The 22,497-nt window shown below is 47.0% G+C and overlaps 1 protein-coding gene across 1 annotated transcript in view; it reads right to left on the minus strand.

The window, feature by feature from the left end:
* Positions 1 to 16,504, minus strand: part of ACER1 (alkaline ceramidase 1) — a 29,741-nt gene extending 13,237 nt beyond the window's left edge. Inside the window, exons 1-3 of the mRNA XM_034755430.1 lie at positions 16,378 to 16,504; positions 4,336 to 4,450; positions 2,197 to 2,335 (exon numbers count right to left, since the gene is read on the minus strand). Coding sequence (XP_034611321.1) covers positions 2,197 to 2,335; positions 4,336 to 4,450; positions 16,378 to 16,470 — 347 coding nt within the window. The 5' untranslated portion in view covers positions 16,471 to 16,504. The remainder of the gene's footprint in view (positions 1 to 2,196; positions 2,336 to 4,335; positions 4,451 to 16,377) is intronic.
* Positions 16,505 to 22,497: the final 5,993 nt, after the last annotated feature.

The following is a 22,497-nucleotide window of genomic DNA, read 5'->3' on the forward strand; positions in this document are numbered from 1 at the left end:
AAGCCCCCCCTCTGGGCTCGCTCAGAGATTTTATTGCCACTTGTTTGCCATGCGTTTATTACTGACAAGCAGCAATAGTGCTAGTCTGACTAGGAAATGCCCCGCACAATGGGGCCCACCGGTCCTGGTTGGGGACTTGGGGGGGATGCTGCAAAAACAAAATAAATAGTACTAAAATAAGCCCTGAGAAAAATAATTGCTCCCTGTGAGTGAACAAGGAGAATCGCAGGGCTCCTTTGTGGCTGGTCTGGACTCCCCTCCACCCCCACTGCTCTATTTGCCACCTGTCCGGTTTTTACCCAGACAGTCTGGTTTTTGGCTTCTGGGTGCCATTTAGGGAGCCAGGTGCCTGATTTTCAGGGATCTGGCAACCCTAAATGACACCCGAACCAAAAGTTACTGCAGGGCAGTGGGAGGTGACGGGTCATTATCGCCTCCTATCTGCAGGCAGGCTCCTTAAGACAATCCAACAAGCGACCGGAGGGCGGGGGGTGAGAGGAGCAAGCGATAGGGGCAGGGTCTTGGGGGAAGAGGTGGAGAAGGGGCGGGGCCTGAGGGAAGAGGTGGGGCCTTGGAGGAAGAGGCGTGGCAGGAATGGGGCCTCAGGGATCCAGTTACCAGGAATTAGAAAGGTGGCAACCGTAGTATTCGGTCATCCTTTCTCGCTTGCTGCAATGGGAGCACCTATCTGCAGTGACCCAGCTCCAACCAACAGTCCTGAGATTTTGGTGGCTGCCCCAAAAAAGCCCCCCAAAGCCTGAGGCTCAGACAAAAAGCCTGAGATTGGGGCAGATGTGGCCCTAGTCTCTGCTCTTGGGGACAGAGCCCAGGGATAGGCAGCGCATCCTCTTGCATACCAAGCTGCATCCATGTCCCTCAGTTGATCAGAATGACCATCTGGGCATGGAAGATACTGCAGGGACAGTTACAGGGAGATCAAGGCCTTCCAGAAATTAACCAGGATAAGGAAATAAGAAAGAGGTTTTAGTGATCAGAGGGCAACACAGGAGGTGCTAAAGAAGGAGTGGTAGCAACCAGTATAATGATGTTGCCCAACGCTGCCCATTATCAATATTTTTCCAACCATTTTTATTTTAAGAGTTCTTCTATCGTCATGTTCTGGAGCAGGAACTTGACATTTGGCAGGCGATGGTCCGGGGGGCAGCCTTTTGCTGTCCCCACAAAAATCCAGCCAGATTTGGCTGAGTTATAAACGGCTGAAAATCCCCATTTGCCTGTGCTCGATAGAGTTTCTTATTTGTTGCTAAAAACGTCTGAATATTCCACCTGCACTGAGCATGCTCCCCAGAATCTCCCTGCATCATGCGGAAGCAGAAATCCTGAACTGAACCCCCCATATGGGACAGGACACAGACAAGATGGAACATCGCCCTCATCCTCATGTTTTCATCCATCAAAATTCCCTTTGACTGAGGCCTGGTGGGCTGGGAACTGGGAGACCTATGTGTCCTAAACCCACTCTTTGCAGCAACTGGTGATGATAATTCTTCATCCTTATTAATAAGCCAGCATCCCTGCCAGAACATGGAGACGCTAGACTCTTAAAATAAAAATGGTTGGGAAAATACGTATAATGGGAAGCATTAGGCAACCTCAGTATAGCGGTTGCTACCCACTGAGAGGTTATACGAACAGGGGCTAGATCTTAGGTCTCTAACGTGGCCAACCCAAGTCTTCTCCACTCAGGCACATGCCCTGTAAGAACAATCTTGCCAAGTCCCTGTATTTGAAATTCTCCATGCTCATCCTCGTGGTAAGCTTTGCAAAGAGAGCCAACTCCAGCTGAGATAAGCTCTTGGGATGGAATCATAGAATCTCAGGGTTGGAAGAGACCTCAGGAGGTCAACTAGTCCAACCCCCTGCTCAAAGCAGGACCAACCCCAACTAAATCTTCCCAGCCAGGGCTTTGTCAAGCTAGGCCATAAAAACCTCTAAGGATGGAGATTCCACCATTGACAGAGGATCCCCTCATGGGTCCATGGACAGAGCTTCTGCCTGGGAACTATGAGGTTTCTGGTTCCCAGTACAAGCGATGGTACTCTGCTGGGTGTCTCCTCTCAGCAAGGCTGGCTGATGAATGGGGGATTCTATGGATCAGACAAGTCCAATATAGTGTCACAGCCCACCCAAAGGCAGCTGCTGGAATCTGCACCACGCATCCCGCCCAGGTCGTACCTGTCCTTGATGAATCCCGGGAAGTAACATTTTGGGATCCAAAAGGTGTACGTCAAGGCGAGTGTCCAGAGGATGGAGAGCTCGTCCAGCAGCTGTCCCACATAGCTCAGAGTCAGGTGATAGTAGGTAGAGAAAATACCTGCAATGAGTGAGGCTGGTTGTGTTAATAACCTTCCTCCTCCCAGCTCAGCACCCCCCTCAAGGAGACAATCCACTTCAATTCCTGGGGGCGATTCTCTGCTTCAGAGGATCCCTCAGTTCAGTTCCATCCCACCAGCCCCTTGGTGCTTGTGTTGCAGGACCCATCCCTGCCTTTTAGTGCCTGCACTCGGCCAAATCTTGCCTAGCTGCTGTTCCTGTCCAATCCCAATGGACACAGCAGGGCTGGATGTTTATAATGGAGACTGGGGTCCAGCCCCACCTGTCCAGTAGAGGAGAACTGGGGGGACTCCCTTGGGAGGTGGCAAGAGCACTCCTGGGTTAACCAGAGGAGGTCGTGCTGGGCACCCGTTCGGGGGTTGGCGTATCCCTGGGACAGGACCTACAGCCTCTGCTGAGCCAGCAGTCAGCGAATGGGATATCTGAACCCTTTGGGCCTGATTCCTGTTTACACGGAAGCCTCTTTACACTGCTTCTGGCCAGGTAAAAGGGCCTTCAACTCAAGTATGACCGGGCCTTAGGGTAAATGAGAATCAGGCTTGTGGGACTGGGCGGCAGGGGAGGTTTCCATGGCAGACAGCATATGCTCCTAGTTTCAATTTCCAGATAAACACACCACCCCTTCTTCCTACGGTAGCTCCCAGGCACTGCCCAGCCAGCCATGCAGAGCAGAGGGGGAATCTGCTCAGAGTCTACATGAAGGGAATTCGTCCCGTGCCAGTGCGAATGTCTTTAATATTGTCAGGGCTGCTAGTTCGGTGGCTGGGTCGCTGTTACACATTGTGAAGGACTCTTTCCCCATGGAGGCCCTGATTCAGGAAGGTCCCAAAGCACTCGTCTAAGGTGGCACACATCCCAGTGCAGTTCTGTGCTTATAGTTAACCGTGTACTTATGGACCTTCCTGAATCAGCGTCTTAGCCTGTGGGGAAGTGAGGCAGAGGGGACCTGCGGGTGGTGTCCTGGGATGATGGAGGCGCTGATCAATCCTCTTCTTTTCACTCTTTTCCATAATAAGAGAAGAAGGGGTAAATCCAAAATTGTGAACCTGAGACTCTCCTCGAAACGTCCGTGGGTGTATCTACGCTGCAGCTGGGAGGGGTCGTTCCCAGCTCGGGTAGACGGACCTGCACTAGGTGTGCTCAAGCTAGTGTGCTAAAAGGCTGCAGTGGCCGGGGAGACACCTCAGGCTGGCCACCCAAGTACCACCCCATCCGAGGTCTTAGGTACGGACGCCGGCGGCCATCCTGCTATTTTGGCGTGGGAGCTCGAGCAAAGCGAGCACATGTACACCTCCCAGCTGCAGTGTAGACGTACCTGGCGTGGAAAAGGGCTAAATAATCCTGCAGGCCCCCAAGGCTTTACTGAGAAGATAGGTAACCCAGAGGGAAAAATAATTATTGGGCTGCATTCTGGCTCCTGCTTTGGTGACATAAAGGGGCTGGGGAGAAATCACTTGGTCCAAATGCAGCTTAGGGTTGGCATGTACCGCCCAGTGCCCCCTCGCAGACCCTGGCATGCCTGAAGGATTCAGCCCTCCAAGGATTCTGGGCTGCAAACCAGCCCATTGAAGTCTGAGGCCTGGGGCCATTTTAAATCCTGCAGGCAGCACAGAATCTATGTCTACACTGCAAGGAAAAACCCCATGGCGCCAAGTCTCAGAGCCCAGTCAATGGATCAGGCTTGCGGGGCGTGGGCGGCAGAGCTAAACCCAGCCGCGTGTAGACTTTCCCGCTCGGGCAGGAGACGCCTGGGCTCTGAAACCCGGCGAGTCGATCGACCCAGGCTCTGAGACTTATTGCTGCAGTGTAGACATGCCCGAGGTGCCTGAAGCTATCTTTCAGGCTCTGTCCTTTCTGCAGCATCTCTCAGGAGGGGTAGCCCAGAACAGAATCTCACTCCTTGTCACTTCCAGTCTGGTCCTTTCGAAAGCTGAAGGCAATGGGGGTTATGTTAGGCCTTTTAGTAACCCTGAAACATACCTATTAATAGGAGCATGATGGAGAGGCTATAGGCGGACAGGGGGCGCTGCCGGACATATTGGTGATTCAGGTACAGCAAGATGGGGAAAAGGAGGAAGAAACTCACATTGCTGATCTGAAAAACAACAAGCAACACACACATCCAGCTTAAAGGGCAAAGGGCCCTGTGTCAGCTTGGGCAAGTCACTTCACCTTTCCATACCTCAGTTTCCCCCTCTATAAAATGGCTACCTACCTCCAGCGAAAAGCACTGTATGAGAGTGAGGTGTTGTTAAAGATGCACAAGGCGAAGTTGTCAATCAGAAAGCAGGGGTGAACATGGGTGTAGAGCAGTGGTTCCCAAACGGGTTCATGAACCCCTGGGGGTTCATGAAATGTTACAGGGGGTTCTCGGGAAAAAATTCCCTAATGGCGGACAGAGCTGTCCCTAGGGACTCTGAGCAGCATAAGGGCCAGCAGCCCGGAGCCCCTGACTTCCAAGAGCTAAGCAGATCAAAGCAAGCCTATCTACCACACTGAGGAGATTTAAACTTCAAGACTCCTTATAAGAAATGGAAAGGGAGATGGATTTTTTTTGCTGTTTTTAAAATGAAATAGGCAGCTAGTATTTTTAAAATGATTACGAAGAACAAATTTAAGCTTTGTTGTAACGTGCGTTGTTTGCCTGGACTGCTCAAGCCCTGAATGCCTGTGTAGGAGGAACTCTTTGAGTTGGCTTCTTAAATACCTTCATGCTGTTTCACATCTGATGAAACATAGGAGCCTTGTCTTATAACAAGCTTATTCAAACTGTACAAGCTCCGAAAGTGAGATCTTGGCAGAGTGTTGCCGTTTTCATAATGTAATAAAAATACTGTAATGATCAATAATAATAATAATAGTGTTGTAATAAGCGTGTCATAAAAACAAATTTTATATTTCCAAGATCACGGCTTTTATAATTTATACTCAGGTGAAGGAGAAAATCCCTGGAAATATTCATTTTTAGGAGGGGGTTCGCGAGACTTGACATTTTAGTGAAAGGGGTTCATGGGTTGTTAAAGTTTGGGAACCACTGGCGTAGAGTGATTCCTGGGGCGGAGGGTAATGCTGTATTCTTTCTGACTGAAGTCAGCGAGCCGTCCTTGGGCCAGATTCCTGGTGTAATTCCGTGCAAGTCAATGGAGACATGTCAGGAGTGAGTCTGGCCCAGTGAGATTAAACTGGCTTCTTTACTCAAGTATATCCACAGAAATGCCAGTGCTCACCCACCCACCCACTCTCTCCCCTCCCCGACTCTTTCCCCAAACTCCTCTAGTACCACCTGTTCTGCCCAGCTAGCCCTGAACACACATGGGAATCTGGGTGGTGTTGGTTGGGCCGAGGAGATTTGCATAAAGAGGCTAGTAAGGCATGATGGGGAAGAACTAGCATTTGTTATTTGGGGGGGAGAGGGTGGAGGGTAGGGAGAGAGGTGGCAGCTATTCAGTACTGAAGTGATCCCATGAAGAAATAAACATCCGTTAATCATAGTTTTTAAAATTAACATGACAAGATGACTCTTCCCAGTCCATCGTCAAAGCACTTTGTTACAATGTTACTAATACAGCATGTTTTAATATGTTTAGAATCACAGAAATTCTGTAGGGTTGGAAGGCATGTTGCGAGGTCATCTAGTCCAGCCCCCTGCGCTGAGGTGGGATCACGTATACTCACACCGTCCCTGACAGGCGTTGTTTAACCTGTTCTTAAAAACCTCCAGTGATGGTGTCATGGGGCAAAGACTCCCCACACCAGCAGAGAGCCTATGGGCCAAGTTAACTCTGCCCCGCTATACCTGTAGCCAGTGCCAAGCCTGAAGGAGGAATAAAAGGAGAGAACCCGTGTCTGGTTCAGCAATGTCCCACAATAGTTTTGCGCAAGAGGAATCTTTTATCCAGTTGAAATTGCAAGAGGAATTGAAGGAGGTGGAATGTAGCAAGGACACCAGAGCTAACAGCCCGATTCTTGTGAAAAATGCCCCAAAATCTCTACAGACCACAGGGGTCAGGAGCTTGGTGTCACATCTCATCTGAAAGGTATCACCTTTGGGATGCATCTGTTAAGTATGAGCCAGAGGGAAGAAAGCCAGATGAGGAACAACCAAGATGACTTCCTGCCTCACCTAGCACCTGAAGAAGTGAGGTTTTTTACCCACGAAAGCTTATGCCCAAATAAAGCTCTTAGTCTTTAAGGTGCCACCGGACTCCTTGTTGTTTTTGCCTCACCTAGGTGGTCCTTCTTTTGTCTCTCATCTAGTACGAACTTGGGCCCTGATCCTGCAGTCAGTTCTGCAGAGGTGGACCCTCCTATCCGAGTGGACTCTCATTCATCTCATGAATCTGATTGCAAGATCAGGCTTTGCTTATCTGGTGAGACCCAAAAGGATCTCAGCTCATGGCTGCAGGCTACAATGAAGTTGTTAGAGGTATGGTGCACAGGCTAGCATATTTGGGATGCAGATGTTGACTCTCTCCTTTAACTTCTACGGATGAATCTTGAATTGCATCCAGTCTTTCATGAGACAAGTTGATGCTTTTATTTACAGGAATTTTCAGGCCAAGGCGATCTGCCTGTTGTAACTTAGCACCAGTTCTTGCAGCATTCCCACCCTGGACTGGGCAATTAACCAAAGCTAGAATCGGAGCAACCTTTCCCTTCATATCTTCAGGTTGTGACACAACAGACACAAGAGGAAATACTAGTCCCACCGGTGAGATCAGTGACAAAATGTTCAAGAAAGGCCGAGAAAACATACCAAAGCTGTAAAAATCACAAACAGGCTGTAAAAAAATTCCTGAAAACCAGACTCCTAGAGAACAAACAGGGATTGCCAAGGACAAATGGAGAGAAAGTGTGCACAGAAAGGGTGGCAGAGTGCAGATTACAGGAGTTAGCTGTAGGAATTAGTGCAGGTTGCTCAATCAAACACTCAGCCGATCTTAAACGAGGATGTTTAAGGTTGCCCACGCAGACGTTTCTCTGCTTTATTGTGCATTGCAACAGTGTCCTTAATTACCTGATCTCAACACGATTTCCCAAAGAATGCAGTATGTGAAGCACCACAAGAGCTGAGATTAGTGGAAAGGTATAATATACAGGAGGATGCTAGACTGGGAACTGTGCAAATGAGAATCAAGAAAAATCAGACAAGCTGAAATCAGGGCAGTTAAGCTTGGCAGTTAGATGATGAGGCACAATAATATTGTTGGCCATAATGACAGCCCACAACCCTCAGCAGTGAACCTTTAGAAAATTAGAAAGTAGCAACTGACCTCCTCCAAGCTGCTAAACAAGACAAGGATGGCAACAGGAATTAATCTATAATTCAGCTCATTGGCTTTCCATCTTTTAGGTTCACATACAGGTTGAGCTCTTGAAGAGAGTGAGTCGGAGTTGTAGGTCCCCATTTGTCCAGGTCACTTCATTTGGCAAGATTCTCAGTCTCAGTTTAGGCGCAAACCTGGACTGGGAGAGCAGAGCTACTGCCAGTGAGGACGGCGCATTAGCAGAGCTGTGCAAGGAGGCCCTGGACCGGTGTAACAGGACATGCTGCAGATCAGGCTAGAGGTGCAGGGGTGGAAGATTTTTGCAAAGAAGCTGTCTGCACTGTACATGGCTTAGGTGAGTGCTGTTCACTGGCACTAAATTCATTTCCACAGAAAGGGGATCTCCTCTAGGGAAAATACCAGAAGAGGCAGCAAGAACTACCAGGCTGTTCTTTTCCCTAGATCCCAGTCAGACTGAAACCGGTCGTTTAGCAGGTGGTATCTCCAAGCCACTCCTTTGGAATCCATCTCATGCTCTAACCGTCACCAACGGAGCGGGGCTGTACATACAAATGACACCTTTGTCCCACGGCCAGGCACACCTATCCAGGAGTATCAGCCTGGGCCCGTTTCAGACACTGTATCATATCATAATCCGACTCTGAATCCATCCTGCATTGCAAGAGCAGAGACAGTTTCTCTGGCAAAAGGAAAAAAACCCTCAAGAAACAGGTTCAACTGACATTAGCAGTTGCCCCAAAGAATTTTCCTTCAGGCACAGGTGTTCTTAGACTTCTGGCCCACCTTTTAATAGTGAGACTGTCTCCTGGGCACACCTCCCCTCCCATTCATGATTATATAACTGGAGCTAAATGAGCAATGGCCCACATGGAAAAGTAAAACACTGACGTGTTTCTAGCTGCTCAGTGCAGCGAGGGTTAATCAAGCTGGATGGGATTTTCAAAAGCACCATAGAGAGGGAGGTGCCTGACTCGCACTGCAAGCCAGTGGAAACTGAGCATCTAACTCTCCTGGGTGCTGCTGAAAAACCTGATCTTCACTTGCTCTTCATTTTGTCTCTGGATTAGTAAGGGTGGAACTGAGAGTGTGGCGTGAATTGATTTTTCGGTTCAATGGCCAAACCAGGGGCGGGATCGAGTTCATTTGGAACCAGAACTGATTTTTTTTCAGTTTTCCTCAAGTCACGAAATAAAAAAAAAAAAGAATTTCCTTTGGGTCGACTGCAGTGTTTAAAATGTGGATTGGAAACAAAGTGCCCAAACTGTTCATTTGGAAAATGTCAAAATGAAACATTTGTTTGACATTTCCCCCCAAATTTTTTCTGTTTTTTTTCCCAGCTGAAACTACTTGCCAAATTCAGCCCACATTAGTCACACACACGGCCATGCACTTTTCTGCAAATTTACTATTTGCTGAAAATATTTCACCCAGATCTATAACGCGGAGCAGGATTTGGCCAGGTGGGGGCAGAGAGCAAACCACTACATCTGTGATTGGTAGAGAACGGGTCTTGTCCAGAAGGCAAAGAGACTTTCTCACCATGCTGTACCTGAGTAGTTGAGAATGATTATGTAGCATAATCAATGATTATTGCTCACAAGCCAGATTTACCTGACATCCTGGGGCCCTCAGGGCTTAAGCTACTAACAGTAGAAGCAAATACCGATGAAGCAAGCTGATGGAGGGTAGGCTGAGGGACTAGCTTGAGGGTTCTGCATGACACCCATCCGCTCCCCGTCCATGGGATCCTATGCATTAACAACAAGAAGCCATGATCAGAGGGCATGTCTACACTGGAGCTGGAGGTATAATTCCCAGCCCAGGTAGATGTAAACGCACTAGCTCTGATCAACTTAGCATGCTAAAAATATCAATGTATCTGTAGCCACCCTGACTCCAGTCCCATCTAAGACCCCAGTAAGTACTTAGGCAGCTAGCCTGTGTATATATATCTCCTCAATATATGTTCCACTCTATATGCATCCGAAGAAGTGGGCTGCAGTCCATGAAAGCTTATGCTCTAATAAATGTGTTAATCTCTAAGGTGCCACAAGTACTCCTGTTCTTTTTGCAGCTACACTGCGATCTCAGTCAAAGTTAGCATGTGTCTGTCTACCTGAGCTGGAAAATACAACTCCAGCTGCAGCATAGCCAAGCCGAACAGATTTAGCATGTACCGAGCAGACACTTACGCTAATTCAGATGGCTTCATTAGATTATGCCTCAGCTGAGAGACAAAGACGACTGGGCCATTCAGCCGAGCCTATATTTGGAGAGAATGCCACAGAAATGGTGGTCGTTCCCAAGGAGTGATGGGAGTTTGACACTCACGGTCCACTTGGAATCGTAGAAGGCCTTTTGAAATTTCCCACAAGCTGCTGCTTCATAGAACGGTGGGATCATTATTAATAAAAACACGATTGCAGCTGGAGGCTCCAACTGAGATCAGGGCCCCATTGTGCTGGGAACAGCACAAACACCTCATGAGACAGTCTCTGCCCCCAAACAGTTTGCCACCTAGATGGACATGAGGTAGAAGGGAAAGTGACTTGCAGAAGGTCTGTGGCAGAGCCAGGAATAGATCCCATGTTTCTTGATTGCTAAGCCAATGCTGTACCCACTAGACCATGCTATCTGCCTATAAAAGAGCTACCCAGAGTGCAATGGGACTACAGTGGTGGATTAGAATCCTGCGTGCCGGGCAGACGCTCACCTGGAGGAAGCTGGCTAGCGTGGACACACTACACTGCTGTTGATTCTACCTGTGCGATCCTGACAATGCCCTGACCAGCGGTCCAGCACTCTAGTGTAGCTGCTGCTGGTGGTGCATGGAGAAGCCCTAGTGGGGCTGGGAGCAGAATATAGCCCTCAACACAATATATCCTGGTCTTGGGTTATCTGGCACAGCAGTTTGTTAGCAGCTAGTTAAAGCACTGGGTATAATAGGCAGAATGAGAGGCATTATGCTATCTAGTTAAGCCTGAATTCCAACTTCAATTCTAACCCCTCTTTCTAGCTGCTAATAACTTCCCAAACAAGTTCCTTTTTTGTGCTGAAATTTTCCATGCTGGGCCTGAGCCTGGAGGGAATTTAAAACAAACAAACAAAAAAGTTTGATCCAAATCAGTTCAGTTTCAAGCATGAAAAGCAAAACAGGTTTCTCTTCTCCACCATCAGCCGGGCGGAGATTCCTCTGATAATGCAGCTGGCTATGTTACCTTTCTATGCCCTTTTCTCAGTCAACCCACTTGATGGAACAATTGGCTTACGTGCTTGGCAGAAGCAGACTCTAAGACAATGTGCACAGTGCTGTGCAAGGAGCCCCGGGAGCAGTGCGCCTTTTGAAAATCCCACTGGGTGCCTATTTTCAGATTGAAGTGCCTGAATCTCTTTCAAGATCTGGCCCAAATTCCTTACCCTGAGTTTCCCACAATCTTTGGGCCCAGTCTTGCTCCCGCTGAAATCAATTGCAAATCTTTCGATGGGTGCAGGATTAGGCCCTAAATACAGGTGGATACCAGAGTGACTGATCGGTGACAAACTTCTAATGGATTTATTGATTTTCTTCATTTATACATTTATCTGGATCTAATTCCCATTTATTTATATTTACCAGAAACAGAGTGGGCGATAGGGGATGGATCACTTGATGATCACCTGTTCTGTTCATTCCCTCTGAGGCACCCGGCATTGGCCTCTGTTGGAAGACAGGACATTGGGCTAGATGGACCTTTGGTCTGACCCAGTGTGGCCGTTCTTATGTTCTCATGTTACTTGCCTATGTGAGTTTACAGCTGTCCTGCTGTCTTGGAAATATTGATTTACTGCTATGTACTTGCACTGCAATTAGAATGATAATTGACCATTCATGATTTATTATTGATTATAATTAATAATTATTAATCATATGTGCTGATGTGATCTGAGCCCAGACTTGGGAGAACAGAGACCTTGGGTTCTTCTATTCCTGGTTCTGCCACAGACTTACTGTGCGACTTCACACAAATCACAGAACGAATGTAAGATGAGATAAGGAAGCAAAAATGGGTCCTGAGGAAACTGTATCTGTTGGGTTCAGTTTCAGTTGTGATTGCAGGCCCTTCTGAGGTTGGGCTTGGTTTGTGTCTGGCTAGGAAGCCCACATTAGACTGGTTAGGAACACTATTCCCATAGATGTCTTTGCAAAGCAGAGACTAGAGATGGATTTCGGATAGTAGCTGTAGCTATCTAAACGTGACCATTGCACCTGCCTCAGTCTAGGATGTTTCTGAGATAGAAGAATAATTGACTGCTGGTGTCACTGAAATAACCATTGCCTGCCCGCAGCAAGTCCCACTAAAATTCAAAACTAAACGAATGACTAGCAACAAACCCACAAGGGAAGAAAGCCAGACGCAGGAGGAAAGCTTAATAGGAAAGACAAAGCAGACTGAGATGGAAGAGAGAGAAATAAAGAGAGAGCCTGATTTTTCCAAAAAGCAACAGCGGGTCCTGTGGCACCTTTAAGACTAACAGAAGTATTGGGAGCATAAACTTTCGTGGGTAAGAACCTCACTTCTTCAGATGCAAGAAGTGAGGTTCTTACCCACGAAAGCTTATGCTCCCAATACTTCTGTTAGTCTTAAAGGTGCCACAGGACCCTCGGTTGCTTTTTACAGATTCAGACTAACATGGCTACCCCTCTGATACCTGATTTTTCCTTCACTTTGCGCAGTTGCTTCCACCATTGCAAAGTGAGTATAAGGTGCTGCCACTCCGATCTGGTGGCAAGTTTACATTCATTTTGTACTGGTGAAAATGACAGCACCAGGTGCAGCGTAAAGGAGAATCAGGCCCAAAGCTGAACAAAGGACAAGCGGCAGTGACTTTTGATCACTATGGATCTATAGGTGAAAGGCTCCATATCCTATGACCAGCCCCACCCTAGAGTCCTCCTTTTTTCTGAGATGCTTATTGATCTTTTAACCACCATGGCTCAGCCACGCCCTGCAACAATGGGTCAAAGCAATGTTTGCTAACTGTAGCCTAGCAGCCACGTTATCATCACCAGCGACTCAATCCCATGTTTGCCAGTTGGAGAACATATGATAATCTGTTGAATGTTGCATCTCGTTAGTGGACGCCGTGCTGCATTCTCCATGGAGACCGCGTGAGAGCGTTTGCAGGTGTGGGTCTGTTTGCCAGTGCACAACCTGAAAGCGTTATCACGGCCCCAAGCTCAATGGAACAGTGCTATGGGGGAAGGGAGGGCTTTTAAAGTGGAAATACGGCCAGTTACGGTGGATGCAAAGAAGAAGACGATGGTCCTGATTTTCTTCTTGCTGAGGGCCTGCTCTGAGGGGTGCTGAGTACTCTCAACTCCCCTTGACTTTAATGGAATAGCTGTGGGTACTCAGCATCTTGCAGGATTGGGCTCTTACACCTGAATGCAAGAGCCCTATTCAGGAGAGCGCTTATGAATGTTCTTAAGTCCACTCCCAGTCAGGACAGCACTTCAGAACATGCTTCAGCCCCAGGGACCTGCTTCCATCCCATGGGATTTAAGTACACGCTTCAAGCAAAACACCCACTTAAGGGATGCTTTCTGAATCGGGAGCTGAACCTGAGTATGGATCAAAATTACCTTCATGGGGAGCAACTCCACTGCAGTCAAAGAAGTAAGGCCCAGATCCACAAAGGTATTTAGCCCCCTAATGTCCATTGATTTCAATGGAAGTTAAGAGCCTGTATCCCTTTGTGGTTCTGGTAGAGTGACCAGACAGCAAGTGTGAAAAATTGGGATGGGGGTGCGGGGTAATAGGAGTGTATATAAGAAAAAGACCCCAAAATTGGGACTGTCCCTATAAAATCGGGACATCTGGACCCTAGGTTCTGGGCCTAATAAGTGTACAATTGGAGTAAGTGAGGTCAGGTGCCCCCAAGGACCACAAAAATCTCTCTCTCTCTCTGAGCAGTTGCTCCGTGTTCAAACTGAAGGGACGCAACTAGCCACTTCATCACCAGAACAAATCCAGTAAGTTTACGCTGTCTGCATAATCTATATTCGCTCTTGGTCTCACTAGTTGGGCACCTGGGTATAAAAATACTTTTAGCTCATTCTCCATCCTATGAGAGACAAGCTCGTGTAGGAGGCCTGGCTAGTGGAAATGACATAAGACAAACCTGGTTAGGTCAGAACTTTAGGCATCCAGGTTTGAAAGTTAAGCACCTAAACCAGGGGTGGGCAAACTTTTTGGCCTGAGGGCCACATCGGGGTTCTGAAAGTGTACAGAGGGCCGGTGCAGTGTATTAAATTGCTCCCCGTAGGAATGCGCTACTTACGGTGTACTACTTACGGCTGCCAGTCCTGGTGCCCCGTAAATAGCACATTCCTACAGGGAGCAATTTAAGACAGTACACCCAGCAGCTCTCGCAGCCACGCTGCCCAGCAGGACCTTGCAGCCCCACCGCCCAGAGCGCTGGCGGTGCCGTCAGCTGAGGCTGCCGGGGTGGGGCCGGGGGCGAGCCTCCCCAGCCGGGAGCTCAAGGGCCGGGCAGGACGGTCCCACGGGCAGTCGTTTGCCCACCTCTGACCTAACCCCATATTTAGACACTTAAGGTAACGTTTTCAGAAGCACCTCTGGGATTTAAGAGCCTCAGTTCCAGTTTTTTAAAGTTGTTGCTTGGCTCAGCATCCCAATGCTTACGTCTCCTTTTCAAAAGTGACTTGGGCCCACCTTCTCAAAGGTATTTCAGCCCCTAACTCCCATTGATTTCCTCCTAAATGCCTTTGAGAATCAGGGCCTTAGGTCCTTTTGAGAATCCCATTAGGTGCTTATCAGCATCTTTAGGTGCTCTAGTGCCTTTAACAATCTGGCCTGAAGAGCCCAAGTCTCTTTTGAAAACAGGACTCTGCTCCTACCTCTCTTGACATTTCTACCTTTGAACTTACTTAGGTGCTAAAAAACACAGGGCCAAGACTCCTGATTTTTTAGGTTGGAGACGCTTCCAAGGAGCTTTGTTTTCAGAGGGCGGATTGCTCACCGCTTTCCGAAACCAGGCCCCTTTAGGAGCACTGAGAACCGCTAGTCACATTTGAAAATCCTAAGTGTCTGACTTGAGTTACTCAAGTGTAAAAAATGTTAGAGTCGTTGCGTGCTATTCCCCCGTCTGCTATGGGCCCATCCAGCAGCGATGCACCGCCACTTGCCGTGCAAGTTATGTGCTTAGTCAGTCAGACAGTGGGTGCCAGTGGCAATGTAGGGATACTTGCACTGATGATGACATTTTCTGGCTTGTGTAAGACCAGGGTAATGTAGACCAAGTGGGCGTTCTGTCTGGACCAGACTCAGCTCTGGTGCAAGCAGGTGCAATACCGCTTTGAAATCTGTAGGATTTGTGTTCACTTGCACTAAGGTGGAATTTGTCCTGGGGACTTCAGGGTAATGCCTACTCTGCAGCTGGCACTGTGCCTCCCAGCCTGGATAGACAGGCTCATGCTAGTGGACTAAAACGCAGTGTGGCCATTGTGGGACAGGCAGTGGCTAGTCACCCGAGCTGGGACTCAGGGGGTCAGACAGGTTTAGATGCAGCTGGCTAGCCTGAGCTATCCCCAGTGCTGCAACGCCCGTGCTGCTGTTTTTAGTGTACTAGCTTGAGCGCCCGTCTGTCTGCCGGGGCTGGGAGGCTCGCTCCCAGCCGCAATGTAGCTTTACCCATAGAGAACTGTGCGCTAATTGGATGGGAGACGCTGGCAGTGGGTTAGTAGGCGGAAGCTGCAGTACCGTGTTAAGGGAATTGTTAAAACTGGGAGGCATCACAAAAGGAAGAACCATCTTTGTGGATGATGGGAACATCCAGAATGAGAACAGAGCCTGGGGAGGGATCCACATTCACATGCTTCAGGGTTTAAGCCAGCCCCTAACTATTGGGGATGGGGGTAGGAGGAAACATTCCCAGGGCAGGTTATGCCATGACTGCCTACTTCAGCACCTTCCCCTGAAAAAGCTGGTCCTGGCCACTATCAGAGAGAGGACCCTGGATTAGATGGGTCCCCTCAGCTGATCTAGCCGGGCAATGACTGCGTTCTTAAGTGTGGCGGGGATGTGGTTTGTTATTGCATTAACATTCCACTTTCTGGAGTCCTGGGTTCAGAAGCTGGCTTGCAGTGCGTTTCAGCCACTCATGTATTTTTCTCCGTATTACATGAATCTCGCTGTGGCATATAGAGCAACTGGCAGAAGACCTGCCGGACTGAAAAGCAGGATTTTTGCAGAGCTCTCTGAGTGGGAACCCTGAACCATACCCACCTCCTGGATCCCCAACTCCAGCTGATGTTAGGGTGGCCAGACAGCAAGTGTGAAAAATTGGGATGGGGGTGGGGGAGTAATAGGAGCCTATGTAAGAAAAAGACCCAAAAGTCCCTATAAAATTGGGACATCTGGTCACCCTAGCCAATGCTGTCAGCATCTCACTTTCATCAGCAATAAATATCCCATGATTTACCTGGAGTTTAGCACTTCTTTCCATACCCACTCTCCCGAAACACTGATACTCAAAGCAGAGGGGTGCCCGGAGACAGCCCACTTCTCAGACCTGCCCGGCCTATCCCATCTCCACTTGCCTCTTCCCTCGATTATACACAGCATTTGCCCCCCAGTTGCTGTTTTCAGCTGCCCCAGGGATGGGTTTGAATTTCACAGTCACTGCACAGCAGTTCATAGTGAGTTCTTGCCCCCTGCCTGCTCACACTCACCGTGTTGTAGTACTCCGCGATGACCTCAGAGTGCTCAAAGTTGCCTTCGCAACAGTCGACTTCGGAGGTGAGATAGGTGAATACGCTCGGCATGTTTGGGCTCCCTCTGCCAAGGGAGAGAAGCTGGTGAGGTTGTTCCCAGAGAGGAAAGCGCACTGCACACCACCGGGGAAGAGATAAAACCTGCTTTGCCTGCCCTCCTGCATCTCTGTTCATGAGCGCACACTGCACCAGCCAGTTTGAGCAAAATACCAATATCCAAGCTCTTGGCAACCGCACGCCTCGTAAAACTAGGGTGTGCCACTGGGTTAAACTAGAGATAAGCCCTGGTCCATTCACCCGTCCCCTTGTGTTTGAATTCAAACCCGGGGCAGGGCCAGATCCAAATTCTGCAAATGGACCTGATCCTTATGCTGCAAACCAAAGTCCTGGATCCAAACTCTCCCAAACTTGGGGGATGGGGTTTGAAATCTGGATCCAGACTTTATGGCTTGAGCCCCCTCTCTAATTACAGCAGAGAGGAGAGAAAAGGCTAGTCCCTTTCCTCACCCCCTGCTCCCCAGTTGCAGTTCTGGGAAATTGATTATGTGAGCCAGGCACACCTCAGCCTAAAGAAAGATGAGGAAACACCAAGTCTGTGGGGGAATTCCTTCCTGACCCCAAATTTAGCAACCAGTGCAAACCCCCCCGCCATGGTTAAGTGTCCCAGAGGCCAGATTACTCCTGCTTCAGAAAGGGTTTGAAATTGTCATGGTGTTTTCCTGCTAATACAGCCCAGAATGTTTGCTTTTTTTGCAACAGCGTTACACTGTTCACTCATATGTAGCTTGTGATCCACTATGACCCCCAGATCCCTTTCCATAGTACTCCTTCTTAGGCAGTCGTTTCCCATTTTGTATGTGTGCAACTGACTGTTCCTTCCTGAGTGGAGTACTTTGCATTTGTCCTTATTTGAATTTCATCATGTTTCTTTCAGACCATTTCTCCAGTTTGTCCAATCATTTTGAATTTTAATCCTATCCTCCAAAGCACTTGCAACCCCTCCCAGCTTGGTATCGTCCACAAACGTTATAAGTGTCCTCTCTATGCCATTATCTAAATCATTGATGAACATATTGAACAGAACCGGATCCAGAACTGATCCCTGTGGCACCCCACTCGTTATGTCCTTCCAGCTGGACTGGTAACTACTCTCTGGGAATGGTTTTCCAACCAGTTATGCACCCACTTTATAGTAGCTCCATCTAGGTTGTATTTCCCTAGTTTGTTTATGAGAAAGTCATGCAAGACAGTATCAAAAGCCTTATTAAAGTCAAGATATACCACATCTACTACTCCTCCACCTATCCACAAGACTTGTTACCCTGTCAAAGAAAGCTGTTAGGTTGGTTTGACATGATTTGTTCTTGACAAATCCATGCTGACTGTTACTTATCACCTTATTATCTTCTAGGTAGGTGTTTGCAAATTGATTATTTGCCCTATTATCTTTCCAGGTACAGAAGTTAAACTGACTGGTCTATAATTCCCCGGGTTGTCCTTATTCCCCTTTTTATAGATGGGCACTAGATTTGCCCTTTTCCAGCCCTCTGGAATCTCTCCAGTCTCCCATGACTTTTAGAAGATAATCACTAATAGCTCAGATATCTCCTCCGTCAGCTCCTTGAGTATTCTAGAATGTATCTCACCAGGCCCTGGTGACTTGAAGACCTCTAACTTGTCTAAGTAATTTTTAACTTGTTCTTGTTTCAACCCCATAATTATTTCCGCTCATTCTCCCTTCCAAGTTCACATCATTTTTGCAGTTAAACAAAGGAGCATCTTGCTTGGAGAAAAGTGCAAAGTTAGTTACCTTTCAGGGTTGGATGAGTTCTGCTCATTGGGTAAATCGGTCAGTTACTAAGCAAAGCTACAAACTGCTCTAGGTCAGTTTGAAGTGGAGATCATGGTCATCACTAAGGGTGAAATTCACCCCTGCGCAGGCTCCTAGCAGAAAATTGATGCATCACTTAAGTCCTGGTCTATGTGGAGCAGAGGCATCATGCTGCACCACTACGCAGAGGTGAATCTCTGCCTTAGTGCACATCTTGAGGACAATACCTTCCCTGGCAGTGACATTGTGCTCTCAGCAGTCTAGGAGGGATTTTCACCTGAGCATTCATATGTCTAGCATCCCCAAACTAGCCTGATGACTGCAAATGCTGCGTTTTGAAAAAGGAGGTGGTGGAAAATTCACCCCCTTTTATCCTGCTCTTCTCCTGCTCCCCAGATGGCCACTATCACTTTCATAGTCCTCTCCCGCTCATTCTTAAAAGCAATTCTGCATTTTTTGTTTGGTTGTCTCACATCTTAGAAGCTGAGAGGCAGGGACACATTTAGACATTGGCAGGTTAAAAATTCTGTGCCTCCAACTGCCTAGATTTCCTTGGAACTGGACCCATCGAGCTTGTTTTGGGGGTTTTGTTTGTTTGTTTGTTTAGTTGTTTTAAAGCATCCTAAAGGGCAGTTTAAGCACAGCATTTTGAGTTTTGTAAAACATGAGTTACAAAGCATGGGCTTTTCAGAAGCGCCTGAGTGTTAGGAGCACATGTTCCATTGCCTTACGTGAGACTTGTGGTCAAGACTCTCAAAAGTGACTCCAGTGGTGCGGGAACCATTTTTATAGTGAGGGTGCTGAAGGTGGAAACCATGTATTTGAGTTGTTATCACTCCTTCAAGCCAGGAGTTGTGGCAGCACCCGCTAATTCCAGCATCTATGAGTGACTGATTTGGAGGAATGCAACTATAGATGCCATAAAGGGGCCTGATTTTTCAGAGCGTGGTGGCTCAGTTTAAGGCATCTCAAGATGGGCACCCAATAATTGGGACACCCAGAATGACGAGTCACTTTTTAAAACCTTAGTCGTTGCTCCTAAGTCACCTGTGAAAATGACACCCAGAACCTAATGGCTGAGAGGCAGGCACCCAATATCTACAGAAAATCAATGAGTTGGGCACCTTAGATGCCATTGAAAACCCCAGCCACCGCAAACAGAATCCCCTCATAGATGTGCTATGTACATGTTTTTCAGTAGTTAAACCTTCTTCTACAGTAACCATTGGAAACGCAAATTCAATAGAATTACATTGGGGCATAAGACTCCCAGACTGAAACTGACCAGATACACAACAGAAACGAGCACGTCTAGTTACACTTCCCTAGCTCTGCAAAGTCTAAAATGTGGAATAATAAAACTTGGCCTTGGCCTAGTGATTTAAATCTTCTAAACACCCAAAAGGCATTACATCTGATTTCTTCTTGTTGTTTTCTTTTTAGCCTTTTCAGTTTTAATAATCTAAGAGTGAAGGGAACGTTTTGCAGGGGGAAATAGTACAATTGGTATCTTGAGCGTGTTCCTTGAAATTAGGGACCCAAATTCTGCCACCACTTACACCAGTGAAATCCAGAGTGACTCCACTGAGTAAATGCAGCTTCTCAGATTCATACTAGTGTAAGTGAGACCTGAATTTGATTTATTTGCATCCCCCTGGGGAAATTCAAAGGGAGAGAAAATAGGAATGTAATATGAAAACCAACAACTTCTCACATCATCTGCTGTACCATAATAACAGACAAACTGGGCTGTGAATAAACTTCTGTCTCTTATTTTGCTCCAGGTTAGCAGACTATGTTTAAGATACCTCTACCTTAATTAAACTCATGCGGTTCCTCGGTGAGCATGGGAATGTGACACTGGAAATAAAACCAAACGTTGGCGGAGCAGATGAAGGTTATTAGTGGGTCTCATTCTCCATGGTCCTGCTTTTTGTGTGGTCATTGCCACAGCAAAGTGGATGTAACCCAGGGGTAGGCAACCTGTGGCACGCGTGCCAAAGCTGGCACGCAAGCTGATTTTCAGGGGCACTCACACTGCCCGGGTCCTGGCTGCCAGCCCGGGAGGGCTCTGCATTTTAATTTAATTTTAAATGAAGTTTCTTAAACATTTAAAAAACCTTATTTACTTTACATACAACAATAGTTTAGTTATGTATTCTAGACTTATAGAACGAGACCTTCTAAAAACGTTAAAATGTATGACTGGCACGTGACACCTTAAATCAGAATGAATAAATGAAGACCCGGCACACCGCTTCTGAGAGGCTGCCGACCCCCGATGTAACCTAATTCCATCCTGATCTGGTAGCAGTTTGCGCTCACTTTTGCACTGGTGCAAATGACAGCACCAGGTGCAGGGCAAGAGAGAATCAGGCCCACCGTGTAGATCACTCATCTCCCAGCAACATAAGCCTCTGTCAACTATTAGCATGAGGGATGTAGAGAAAGTCCAGGTGAAGAAATCCTTAAAGTAAAACAAAGTGAAAGGGAAAAGAAAATCTAAGCAACACTAGTGAATGAAGCTGTAGGTAGTTTGCTCACCTGCTGTTTGCTTCTTAAGCTGGGTCTTACCTGTACTTCCCCTCACACCACCCAAAGCTGCTGTCACACTGAGCAGCCAGATATCAAGAGCCACAAGGTGCTTCTGGCAATCCTGGAGTCACTTACAACCTGCCCTGCCGCTCTAGTTCTGAAGGAGCACCCACTGTGTGAGGTCATTGAGGACGCCAGGAAGCATGAACTCACTGTTGCTCCGTCTCTGGGGAACGCCTCTAGAGGAGAAAGCAGCACCCTCCGTCCAGACCTTCCAATGTGCCTGCCAAAGAGAACATGTTGGCTGGAGGGTTTAAATCTCTAAGCCAGAAGGGTGTGGGGAGGGATGGAGAACGTGAACTGGAAAAGTAGATGCAGCTGTAATCAGAAACCATTTTGAACCCTCTGTGCCCGCATGCATATGCACACAAACATTATAATCTTTTATTTGCCATTGCTTTGATAGGGGCTGTCCTCTTCAGATTTACTGGTATAGCTGCTTTAAAAAAAAATGACACTTTTCACCAAAACAAAACCTTTGAAGTTGTTTCCATTTTGCAGTTTGAAATAGAATCCATTTTTCAAATTTTGTTTGTAACTTCCAGATATTTTGTTTGCCAGAAAAATGTGATTTTTTTTTGATAAACTGTTTTTTTTCCCCACTTACTAAAAAAAAAAAAAAGAACTCGGGTTTGGGTAAACAGAACATTTTTGAGAATGCTTTTAACTAAAAGCAATTTTGATTTTAAATGTCACCAAAAAAAAAAAAAAAGTGATAAATGAAAACTTTCCAAAAAGTCATTATTTTCCAGAAAAGTTTCAATTAAAAAAAAACAACAAATTTTCTGATGAAAACTCTTTTGTGAGAACAATGTTGACCAGCTGTACTTACTGGAGCATGTAGAACTGCCAGTTTATTAGCACAGAAATTACCCAATTGGATGAGAGCAGGGTCCATACAGTGTAGTGTCCTGTCCCTAGTTACTTCAAGGGAAGGCTAAAAATCCCCATGCAGTAGGCAAATATAGGATAACCTGCCTATTTCCTCCTGACCCTGTTATTTAGGGCCTGACTCATGCTCTGAAGCAGAAGGGTTTAGATCTCTTTATAAACTTCCTGTTGGTTTATTTATTTATTAGTTACTGTTATCACTCTGAATGTTCTTGTTATCCCATCCTTTTTCAAAAATAAGTGATCAACAATCATCATGGGGTTTGAAAATGGAGCATAGTCCGCTCCAAACATAAAAACCTGCAAACTTCTTGTTAAAGCAAAGTTACACATTGTACATTACTTATCCAAAGAACCTGGCTAAGGATTGTGGTTTGCTGGCTGGGGAGCCCTCCTCCTCCTCTGAGAATGCTAAAAAGAGTAACCACATTTCTCAATACCTATCCTCTTTTTGGTGTGTCTCTTGTGTACAGACTTGGTTTGAAAGCTTTTCCTTTATAAGGACAGTCCATATTTATACCACAATTCCCCAGGAGGAGAAGTCACATTTTTCTAATAGCAGCAAGTTTTTGTATTGCACATTATCAATAAAATGGAAATTAATTTGTCATTCTGTTTCAATGTAGATCTTTTACTGGAGTCTTGAGTAAAGAGGTCGGGGATCTTTCAGAAGGTGGCATTTTGTCATAAGATAACTCCCTTTATAATAATTTCCTCCCAAAACCATCTAATCCCTGGCCACAACCACATGTGCAACTTCC

The sequence above is a fragment of the Trachemys scripta genome, chromosome 22, assembly GCF_013100865.1.
Source record: "Trachemys scripta elegans isolate TJP31775 chromosome 22, CAS_Tse_1.0, whole genome shotgun sequence".
Lineage (NCBI taxonomy): Eukaryota > Metazoa > Chordata > Testudines > Emydidae > Trachemys > Trachemys scripta.